This window comes from Mya arenaria, chromosome 17 (genome assembly GCF_026914265.1).
Source record: "Mya arenaria isolate MELC-2E11 chromosome 17, ASM2691426v1".
NCBI classification, from domain to species: domain Eukaryota; kingdom Metazoa; phylum Mollusca; class Bivalvia; order Myida; family Myidae; genus Mya; species Mya arenaria.
The window spans coordinates 32529160-32541734 of record NC_069138.1 but is presented as its reverse complement, the minus strand read 5'-3'; the positions used below and the strand labels follow the sequence as shown (position 1 = coordinate 32541734).

The following is a 12575-nucleotide window of genomic DNA, read 5'->3' as shown; positions in this document are numbered from 1 at the left end:
TTAACGTGTTATTTACGATACTGTAAAACAAACGTGTGTATGCAGTTTGATTGTTTTAAGCGGAAGTAAGATAGTTCAAGTATCAAGCTCCTGAAATGTATACAGACACAACATAACACGTCCGTGACCGGAAATTGCCATGTTCAAAACACTGTCATTCTTTCGGGATTAAAACATTGATCGTTAGACCAGCGCCATGCAGTACGTACCCTTTTGAGTAAAAATCATAAAACTTAACGATACTGATACGTTTAAATGTTATTTTAATATTGGTAGTCGATATTTCCGTGAAATAAACGAAATATTTTCAAGTTTGTCCCCTATTCAGATGATTCGTTTAATTTTTGGCCATGGTCAGGAAAAAATCAAATCATTAAATCCCGCAAATAAAGATACAATGTAAGGAAATAGATTGTTTTTCATTGTTACAAAGATGCAGTATCATTATGAATGGTATAATTTGATGGTTCCATAAACATGCAGAACCTAGGTCCTTAGGTAAAGATAAAAAATCACTATATAACGCGCATATTTTTAACATTATTACTTAAGACGCCATGTCAAATGATATCACCCTAATAAGTTCTCTATCAAAACCCTTGACTGACTGAATATTTAACCTTAGCATGCCTTTTTGCAAATGTGCCGGTATTAATTTAAAAAACAGTCATTCCTGCGCTGATGTTGAGCTGAATACAACAAACTGACAAAGCGATGATATTTCCCGTGCTACACAACTTAGCAAACATGTGGTAATCGGAGGAGTTATAAACAAAATATATTCATCCGATCATTTGAATCCCATTTATTAGACAAAATAAATACCAAAATACATCCAGTCGGAATCGCTACACAAACTCTATTTTTTAACGAAATTTGCGCTTTCAATTGGTTATCTAACAACAGGTCATTCCTTCATTATATGTACATGATCAATAAATCGGAGTGCAAAATATCCAAGTTAATTCATTTACGTCATTTACGTCATACTTATTCTTTATTTGATATGGATATGTCACGCAAATCACTAATATCATGCACACGCTATGATACATCTATCTGACATCCCTGTCCGTGTCCATTTTTAGAACATGCACATTCAAACTGTCTACAGAAAGGTTTTGGTTGAATATAAAACGTGTTTTATCTAGGCGTGCTTGACTGCACCATACCTGAGTCCACCGATGTACACTTTGTGACACTTTCCGGCGGGGAATTAAAAGAGGGGACTCAGGTAAGGGGATGCTAAACGAGTGAACTCATAAACGAGTGTGCCATGTAGTTAGTTTCGTCGTGTCATTTTTTAATTGCTTTAAGACAAGGGTTGTTCTGGAATATTAAGACTTTGATCATAATTAAAAAGAGTACTTCTATGATCTACATGAAGGTCCATTTACTGATTCAACAGCAATAAACTTAAGGGTAATTATTTCGAATATAAGGTTTTGTGATATATGTTATAATTGTAACAGAAAGACACAATTGCCACCACGTGATAGCATTAATACAATCATGGTGACTTAAGGAAAAACCATGCTCCAATATTTAGAAAATACTTCAGTGAAACCTTTATCTCATTTATCGCTTTACAAGTTTTAAATGTACATTCTCTCATAGAATGAATAAAAACTTTGGTCGAGATTGTGAACAAAATAGTTTACAGCCAAAAGTACAATTTATTGTTTTTGACAAATGCTCAAGTATATTTCTTGCTTTAGAATAACTGCTCTTTAAAACAATGACAAAGGCTTAAATATAACCATGCTATGATCTTACGTAATAAAATGAGTTAAGATTTTATTTGCGATATAAGTTCAAACTAATTTATTTTACAACGATTGCCAAACAAGTTACTACAACATTATACATCACTTGTCCGACTTGGTGACCATAAACCAAACTCACATGCACCAAGGTTTGTGATATTGGGACCAGGCATCAAACAACGATTATGAGCTTGTTCAAAGGCAAAATAAACAAAGTCCAACACACCTCAGCGACAAAAGGACCAACTTTCGTTATTACCACTATATGATGGTGTTACCGCTTTGGAACGTTCGGTAAAATAAATTATTCAGATGGGGGACCCTTAACGTGTATACGAACAATGAATTACCGACAATCTGCCAACATGCCCACAGCACAGTATAGTTGGTCTTTTTGGAAGATGTAACATAACGTAACATAACATAACATTTATTCAGCATAAAATGATATTACATTCATAGGCAAAATGCAAAACATATGATATAAATTATATAAAAAATATCATCGTGTGTAGTAATGTAGTAATAATTTTATTTTATTATTGTAGATACATCATGGTAAACATTTTATAGCGGAGAAGGAATGTAAGGATTACTACGAGGGTTACTACCTCAACTACGAAGACGCTGATGGAGAAGTAACTAGTCCGCCAGTAAACCTTGTCAATACGCACGTTAATTGTACTGATGGTGTGATCTCAAATTATACCCTGGTTTGTGACGATGGTAAGTGAAAACGTTATAGGCTTTAAGGAGGTAATAACGATTTGGAAATAAATTAAACAAGTTTTACAGAAGGAAAGAAAAAACCGATAGCATTTCACTCTAATAGACATGATTATCGATGGCAGTATAATAGTTCAATGTATGTTATAATAATTGCATTTAAATTGAATATATTCAAGCGATGTGCTTTTAAAGGGTTTTCTCTTCCAACAGTCGACACTTCCGATACTGCCGTTACCATTTCGGAGGAGTGCAAGACTGTACCAAATGGCAATGTTACAGATAACGGCCAATCAGTGGAGTGTAACGAGGGTTACGTCAATGCTAACAGCCTTTCGTACGAGAGATACAGTTGTTATTGTGACAGGAACATCCCTGCCTTGGTGTGCAATGGAAGGCAAGCCAAGTGCAAACCAGGTATACTAATTATACATTTGTTGATTTAACATCTTAACGTGTAAATAGAAAAATACTATATTTCTGCATTGCAAGAAAAAATAAAAGGAAATCAAAGTTCAGTGTTTTGACTTAAGCGTAATGAAGGAATTTTTTGCGTGAATTGTCTAGCTAAACGTACAATTAATTTTCAGTTAACTGTAAAATAGACAGACCTATTGAGCAAGGGATGACTCTCATACACAAAGGACGCTTTGTCACCTCTTCATCAATAGAAGCGATTGATCACGAAGAATCCGTCGTATTTAACTGTGAAATCGGAAGGAACGACATAGCATACGAGCCAAGAAATCGGCTGTTTAAATGTGACCGGGGAAAGTGGTTAGAAGATAACAGAAGAGGTGGCTCATGGTCATTAGGCAACAATGGAACGTTTCCCAAATGTCGACCAGGTATTAACAACATAATTGCACTATTTTATAAAAATAAGTTTTCTTAGAAACATATGCCGTCAGCTTAAACAACCTGACGTTAAAAGTATTGAGTCATACGGAGTAAAGCACAAGCTATATGCTCGGACAAGTCATTGAAAAAGATTCAGTTGTTTTTATTTGATTTTAATGGTATTTTCCAATAAAACATTATTCCTGTTTGCAACTTATTTCAAGGGATTATATAATTACATAAGGTCCGCAAAAAGCCCAGTGGATTTCGATGTGATGCCACTTGTAATAGACTTTACAGACCAAAGTAAAACCGTCTGTCGATGTTGCGTCTTCTATTACGTAAAATGTGATCACGTGGAACTAACTCCTGAACACGAGTGCTCATTTGCCCGTAAAGCAACAAAACATGTACACGTACAGGTTGTTTCACTTATTAAATAGGTCAATCAAGTTGTAGCTGCCAATTACGCCTGTAGGAACGACGAACGAAACGCTTTTAGGAGTTGAAACTGGCTGTCCAGAGCATCCGGGAGGGGGGCGATTCAAATTGATTGTCTCTGCAGTGCAAAACTGCACTGCGATAGTGCTTGTTTAATTGCCAGTAGAATAAGTGAGACAATGTATTTATAGCACATTTGTTTTCGGCGCGGACACGAGGGCACGTGTGACAGTCGGTAACGAAGCTTGCCCAATTTTGGCATCTTTAAAAGAAAATCATATCTAGTTTCATAGTGTTAGTGTCAGCACGACAAAACATTCGGGAATTGTCCATCTGTTCCAAAATCACGCGTCAGATCAGAGAAAACACCTGTCCGGTATGCAAGGATAAATTATCCAACATCCCTTTGACTTTTGTTTCCCTCGCGAAGCATGATAAACACATAGGGATTACTTTGAAAGACTTTGGCGTCTGCGTCGTTTTTGACGGCGTCGCACTTTTGACCCCGATAGATACATGTTACTTTTTTTATGCCTTGTTTAAACCACGATCGGTTTTTAGGGTCAATGACATCATGGTGACCTTTACTACAAACATGATGAGCGCGATCCTTGCACATCCGATTTGCAGTGTTTTAGTTCAATTAATACATGTCAAATATTTCATCATAAGCACTGGATTCGTTTTGTCTAATATTTTCATACTTTACTAGGAAAAAAACAAGGTACAAGTTAGTTTTCAAATATACTGTGTTTCCTGGTAAAAAATAAGCCATGATATAAAAATAGAAATTATCAAGGTACAGTTTCGTTTACAAATATACTGTGTTTACTGGTAAAAAATAAGCCATGATATAAAAATAGAAATTAAACGTTTTGCGAAGGATTAAAAAGATAAACAACATCCAGAAAATACACAATAAGAGTTTACCAAAGTGGCTCTTTGAAATTATTACCTCTTTATTTCAAGCAAAGTGTGAGTGTCAGAACGGAGGAACATGTGTTCGAGATGGTATGTGTACATGTTCAGAATTCTCAACTGGAACGCAGTGTGAAACACGTAAGTAACGCAGAGATTGACCATCTTAACACGTTTATTATCAGGTTATTGCATGGGTCATTGTGTTCGGATATGCGAACATTTTCACTAACACTAATGAACCCGTTTATATTTTCAATTGATTTCCCAACAGTTACAATGCATATCTAATGTTTTTAGTTTGTGGTTTGTATAAATGATATTTGTCGTCGTCTGCGAAAATGAGTTTTGTTAAGGATTTCATGTATACAACAATAACATGATTGAAAAGCAAAAGAATAAAAATGTTTATAATTTAATTGAAAGTTGTCAGCGAAGTTGAACCTGTGGATGAAAAAGTGACATTAACATTTAACTAGGTATTGTGCCTCGAAAGGTGGAAATTAAAGCTTTATATAGATATATATATTCCAGCTATTTGTCCTGATGGATGTCAAAACGGTGGGACATGTACCTCCCCAAACAGGTGTAGCTGTCCGGATAATTATTCTGGAAATCATTGCCAAACAGGCAAGTCCTCATGCGCAAAAAGGGTCAATTATTGTTCAGTTTAACAACTTATATCAGCTTATATTTTAAAATATATGTCTGATCTGTCTGTGAGATATTGCGACATTGTTCATCATCTGTTACGGGCATTGAACGTTGTGACACTAGGAAAATAGTTTTCAATTGCATTATTTAATGTTATATTTCTATTACCTTTTTGAATAGGATAGTGGTGGCATATATAATATTCTCAAGCATGTAAGTTTGTTTTCGAAAAGACACTTAAAACAATCCGTTTGATTTCCATTCAAATTTGATGACTTATTCAAGGACTGTTTTATTAAATACAGATTAGAACTTTATGGTGAATGTGATGTAACTATTGTCATAAATCACTTTTCGCTATATTAGTGATAACCCAGTAATCAGTGTCTGTATACCAAGTGAAAAATTGCGTTATTTATGCTACGTCGGAAGGCTATATTTTGCCTCGAATGAAGACTTTAAACAAAGATAACTTTTCTATTTTTTCACTATTTTAAATAATTCATAGAGCAGTCTACGCCGCTTACGCCGCGCAAAGCCCGCCCTCGGTCTTTTACCAGAGATTGATTGAGAGTGTAGTTTCTTAAAATACTTCGACGAACCTTTTCACAATTCGACCCTCTGACGGAGCACTGTCAAAACATCATTTTGGAAACAGGTTCGTCGAAGTGTTTGATAAAAACTAATCACCTTATCAAACTCCGGTAATAGCCCTTTAAGCGGCATAGACTGCCCTTTGTTTCATTTAAAATGTTGAAGTAAAAGAAAAGCTATTTTTGATTTAAGTCTTCATTTTAAGCAAAATGTTGCCTTCTGACAAAGCAAATATGACGTTATTTATCACGAGGTATACACACACTGGTAATGAAATGTATTCAAATATAAGCTACGGCTAGAAAACTAACTAATATAACAATTTGTACTAGTTTAAGAGGCTTTCTTTGCCCTTGTTTACATTTAAGCCCTGAATTATTGTTAAGAAGACCAAATTTAAATTATTATTCTCTGCATGTTCAGCAGAAACACTTTATTAAAAAGGGTGTACAATACTAATCAAGCCAAATATCAGCTTTGATTTCTTAAAGATGAACTCTTACTCCCATTAAAAATGTACCACAATTAATCATATTGTTTTAATATTCTTAAGGATGAATAATAAAAGATGTCGAAAACAATTATTCTTATGAAGGATACTGATGTTAATTTGAAAAACGAGCATAAAACTCGGTACTTCTACCTTATGAGACGATAGTAAATCACTCTAAATCTTTTAGCATTCACCAATCATTTAATATTTTTGCGCTTTCTGCAATTAAATACACGGTTACAATCTTGTTATAAGTTATCAATAGTTTCTACAAATGTATTATTAGTAAGAAGTTAAAGGTTTATCAGTCAAAATTGATTAAAAAAAGAGTGTCACTGTAATGGTCTGTCTTAAAACTAGAGGATATTCTTACAAGATTAAGTCCCTGAAACTACAGTCATAACACGAAAATTATTACATAAGTTTTAAAACAGAAAAAAATCGTTCAAAAATCAATTTAAAAATATTTCTTACAAAACGACAACCTTACATGAATTATAATTTTATTTATGTTTATACAATATAATGTTTTAAAACAAACTATTGCACAATGCGCTAATGTAACGGACTATGAATCAGATTTGTTTAAATCTTCATTCGAAGCAAAATGTTGCCTTCGACGAAGCATTTATGACGTAATTTATCACGTGGTATACACACACTGAAAACTGGCCGTATAGGTGTTGATGAGCCGAATACTACAAAGTGACAAACAAATGCATTTCCCTGCTCTCCATGCATTGCAGTCAAGTACTTCCCGGAATAAATTTTATCCTATCGTTTATATTATTTTTTATAATAAAATGAATAGCAAAACTTTGCTTTTAACGTAATTTGCTTTTATCTAAATGGTGACGTCCCGACCGGTTAAATGATGTCATACCTTTGCTATATGTTTATGACGACATTTCCTGTTTAAATAAAACAAGTGACGAACGAAGAATGCTCCACATAATCAAGAGGAAACATCCCGATTCCCTCGTATGATTTTATTGCAAAAGAATTCTTTTATCCAAATAAATCATTAAAATTAAAACAGAAGTACACGTAAGACATACTGGAGTATTATTAAATAAGCAATTATAGTTTCTGATTAAAGTTGTTAAAACGCAATCGGATTGTTATTGTAATATTAAACATGTTTAATGCAGAAAAAGACGTTATGGTTATAAAAGACGTTATGGTTATGAAAGGCACTTAATATTGATTGATGCCATATTTTTGTATTTTTTTAATTTAATTGCATTATCATATTTAACTCATTTGACATTATTAATTAAATCAAAAAAGCATTTGATTAAGAATCAGATCAAACAATATTAACGTTATTATGACATTTTTTTCAACTGGGGAGATTGTGGCCACTTAGCTATTAATTCAAAATCCTTTTCTGAAGGTAAACATTTTGTTATATGTACCTAAATCATACGCTGTTTCTATTATGATCATTAAGATCAAATGCGTTAAACATGATAATGCATTAAAATTAAAAACATTTTGATATTGCATCAAGTTAATTGAGCGCCCTTAATATACCATTTGCTTTCAAGTAATATTAAGTTGACTATAGCGGTTTCTATTTTCATTAAACCTTCTATGATTGTCGCCTATAACTGTTTTGATAAATGATTTATGTGAATGTGTACAATATACGCTGTGTATTGCCATGCGTGCGTTTGTTTTTAATATTTCGTATTTTGTGTGTATCCATTTTAACTAGGATTCATTTACCTATAATGCATTATATGATTGTAGGTCGACACAGAAATGAACAAATATTTCAGTTTACAGAGGAAATGAACAAATCGTCTACTTTACAAATAAATGAACAAATATTACAGTTTACACAGAAGTGAACAAATCTTCTAGTTTACACAGAAATGAAAACATCATACAGTTTACACAGAAAGGAATACATCGTACAGTTTACACAGAATCGAACAAAATCGTATAGTTTACGAACACATCGTACATTTTACACAGAAATGAACAAAATCGTACAGTTTATAAAGAAATGGACGAAACCGTACAGTTTACACAGAAATGAACAAATCGTACAGTTTACATAAAAGTGAACAAAATCGTACAGTTTACACAGAAGTGAACAAATCGTACAGTTTACACAGAAGTGAACAAAATCGTACAGTTTACACAGAAATGAGTAAATCGTACAGTTTACACAGAAGTGAACAAAATCGTACAGTTTACACAGAAATGAACAAAATAGTATAGTTTACACAGAAGGGAATACATATTACAGAAAACATTGAAATGAACAAATCGTACAGTTTATACAGAAATGAACGAATCGTATAGTTTACACAGAAAGGAACACATTGTATAGTTTACACAGAAATGAAACAAAACATAAATAAATGGTTACCACCTTGCGTAGTACATGTGACACAACTCTGTTTACTACCTCTATCAGGCTCCGACTGACATAATTGAAATAAATCGGTTACTGCCTTGTGGCATGACACATTTCTGTTTTTTTATTGTTATTGTTACATTTCAGAGGAGGGATGTCAAGCTCCGATTGATAATGAAAATGATGCGTTTTACCGAAATGAAGCTACATACACTGTTACTGATGAAAGCTGCTCCGGTGGAAATGTACCCAGTTTTAAAGGACAGATTACTTGTGAAGATGGTCACTGGTCAGAACAAGTCCTCTGTTTGAAAGGTATCTTGTGTTACGTTAATACTAATGTAACTTTCAACAAAGGGTACATCTTACGAAATTATTTTTTCGTGTGTAAAATATAGTTGGCAACATGTTTTGATACATCCATTAATTGAAAACTTAAAGTACCAATAAAACATTTGAAAGACGCATTTGTTATGATTTATTAAGAATCACCCAGAGCCAGCGTCATGATATATCTTTATTCATCGCCTGTATAGTATGTTTTGCATATCTTACTTATTATTGCGATGATATTCTCCATTGCAGGAGCGAGTTACCGTATAACTGTAAAAACTGCTGACATCATATGGCGCGTAGGTGAGGGCACAGATGGAGAGGTGTACTTGTACATGTACGGTTCAAAAGGGAACAGCGGTAAAATCATATTACGTGGTGGGTTTGAGGCCGGTGATGTGGATATGACGAATGCCCTTTTTGTTGACGTCGGAAAGGTATTTCTTCTTTGAATAAAGTTAAGTTCTCATCGAATGTATGTTGATTTTATTCATTCTTTTTGCATGCACAGAAATTCATGCTGATGTAGTTTTTGAGATATCTGAAAAGGATTTCAAAATAAATTTTAGTCGTTAACAAAGAGGCCCACACATGCCGAATTGAGCTGTGCAACTGTCATTCGGTTTGAACAATAACAGCAACATGTAAAAACGGTTTTAATATCGCTGTGTCAATCTATAATCTACGAAATACTTGAGACAGCTATTAACGTTTCAGATCTCCAAAATCCAACTTGGTGTAAAAGCCAGATCACCTACAAGAGATGGTTGGATACCGGAATCCGTACTAATAGAAGATGAATCTAGAAGAGATGATTACAAATTTGTACACGGTGCGGAAATCGACGACACAAGCATCTTTCTTTATCCACTTGGTAAGCCTCCTTTATGTCTGAATTGCAATGATTGTAGGGATTTGATTTATAAAATTATGAAGCTATGTGTATACAACTTGTGTACATACATTGTCAACAGATTACCTCTTGAATAGGTTGCAATGTTAAAACACTTTGACTGGTTAAAGGTTAATATGGGATAAATATTGACCAGTACACTTTCTTTCCTAACCATGAAAGTTACCAGTGTTATAAAACTGGCTACAGCTTATGTTCTAATTGTTTTAAACTTGTTAACTGATACTCACTTCATACATCTGAGCAATGGGAAAAGTAAACTTTACAGACTGAGTTTTTTTTAATTCCTACCCTGCTTATACTTTTCAAATACATGCATTTGAATATGAGTTTGTAACTTATATTATTGTGCAGGTAATCATCACACAATTACGATGAACGGCCTTTAATCACAAGTGAAAAAACAATTAAATATGAGAAGCTCACACCACTCTCTTATGCTCTACGTCATGTTGTTTACACAAGTGATCCTTGTCCGTTAGACCACGCAATACTGGACAGAAATGTGTTACAAGTTGAGAACGTAACGATGTGAAAATGTTAAAATGATATTTGAACATTGTCAGTGGATGTGTCCGTAAAATGTGGAATTTCAACTACGGCCCTTAATGAGATTGTGTGCCTTTTGGTCATGGTCAGAAAACAGTATTTACGTATAGTCCACCCATTGCACACACATTTCCAGTATAGTCCACACATTGCACACACCTTCCCAGTACAGTCCATACATTGCACACACATTTCCAGTATAGTCCACACATTGCACACACCTTCCCAGTATAGTCCATACATTGCACACACATTTCCAGTGTAGTCCACAAGTTGCACACACCTTTCCAGTATAGTCCACCCATTGCACACACCTTTTAGTATAGTCCACCCATTGCACACACATTTCCAGTATAGCCCACAAATTGCACACACCTTCCCAGTACAGTCCATACATTGCACATACATTTCCAGTATAGTCCACGCATTGCACGCACATTTCCAGTTCCAATATTTTCTTTCTATACTTTTAAGTTTAGGAATTAAGATAACCTTCGAAAAACTGTTCTCTAAGAAAAGATGCAAAATTCCATTGATGAGTGCATACTGCTTTGCATTGAATTAGCATAAAATTGCATACCGAGAAACGGGTTGCATTTCTATATTATAACCCGAAATTGCGTTGCATTAATGATTCTTATCGAACATTTCATTAAAATTGTTCTCCGAGATTGTTCAGAACTACTTTTAAAATCCTTTAAAAAGTGATAATAGAAATCTATATTTTTTTAGTGATCAAAGAAAAACTAAATTTTCACTGGTGGCTTCGCCACTCGTGAAAATATGCTTTTATATGACACTCGTGAAATAAAATACGATCTTACACTGAAATAAACAAATATCCTCTATGTTTTCATTTTTTTCATTTTTCAGCCTCTTGCTATCCTTCTACAAACTTAAGAAATGTTTCCGCTATTTACTTCGTTGGAGATGAGCTACGCCTCAAACCATCAAACTGTGCGGAAGGATACAAGCCTCAGCCATCATTCACGAAATGCACAGAAATGGGGTGGACGGCTGATGTTGTTTGCTTGGCATAAACCTCTTTTTGGATAACTTTACTGCCATAATTGAATCATTTAAGTATGGTTATCATACCTTAAATACAGGAAACAGTATATAAATCCATTGTGCAAAATTGGAAACAAAAAAATGTAAAAACTGTTCAAAACAACAGAAACTGTGACGCAATAGTTACTGTACGTGTATCTTGTATGTGTATATAGAGCATTGTTTTCGTCGTGAAAAAACACTTGTTAGTGTGAATCAGTACAGAACAGAACAGAACAGAATGTTTATTTAACTTAAGCATATACAGCTCATCGTTATAAACACAAAAATAAATACACCTAATCAATTCAATATTCATAATCAAATCAATATCAATATTGCATGCATGAAAAAACAACAAAAAAAAAATTTGCATTCTATTACTTACAATCGAGTTACACAATACCACGAGAAAGAAAAAGCAAACTTAAAAATACTAATTTAGCAGACGTGAATGTGAGGAGGTCTTTAGGGGTGATTTATACATTCAAGTCTCTTATTTTAAAAGCTTTGGTACAATAAATAGCTAATCTTACTAACAGAGATTTATTGTCATAATTGAGTAATGATATAAATTTTACCATACTAGGATGTCTGACATAATATCTAGGAATATAATTCTGCCTTATATCATTATACATTGGACAAACTAATACAAAATGAAATTCATCTTCAATATCGTTTAAATTACACAGTGTACATTTTCTATCTTGTCTTTGAATATTGTTATGTCTCCCAAGTTCAATGTTTAGATTATGGGAGGATAATCGGAGCTTAGCTAAAATATTACTATATTTGAAATTTTCCATTAAAACAATGTAAGTTGATATTTTAAACGTTTCCTTGATTTCCTTAAACAAATACAAGGATGAATGTGTTTCCATGGTAGCACGCCAACCGGTTAAATACATGTCTCGTAATCTGTCT

General features: G+C 33.8%; 1 protein-coding gene across 1 annotated transcript in view; it reads left to right on the top strand.

The window, feature by feature from the left end:
• LOC128222983 (uncharacterized) overlaps positions 1 to 11960 on the top strand; it is a 114213-nt gene extending 102253 nt beyond the window's left edge. The window contains exons 21-30 of the mRNA XM_052932196.1: positions 1152 to 1234; positions 2315 to 2492; positions 2706 to 2909; positions 3083 to 3340; positions 4743 to 4832; positions 5226 to 5321; positions 8951 to 9118; positions 9389 to 9573; positions 9854 to 10010; positions 11472 to 11960. Coding sequence (XP_052788156.1) covers positions 1152 to 1234; positions 2315 to 2492; positions 2706 to 2909; positions 3083 to 3340; positions 4743 to 4832; positions 5226 to 5321; positions 8951 to 9118; positions 9389 to 9573; positions 9854 to 10010; positions 11472 to 11638 — 1586 coding nt within the window. The 3' untranslated portion in view covers positions 11639 to 11960. The remainder of the gene's footprint in view (positions 1 to 1151; positions 1235 to 2314; positions 2493 to 2705; positions 2910 to 3082; positions 3341 to 4742; positions 4833 to 5225; positions 5322 to 8950; positions 9119 to 9388; positions 9574 to 9853; positions 10011 to 11471) is intronic.
• The last annotated feature ends 615 nt before the right edge of the window (positions 11961 to 12575 follow it).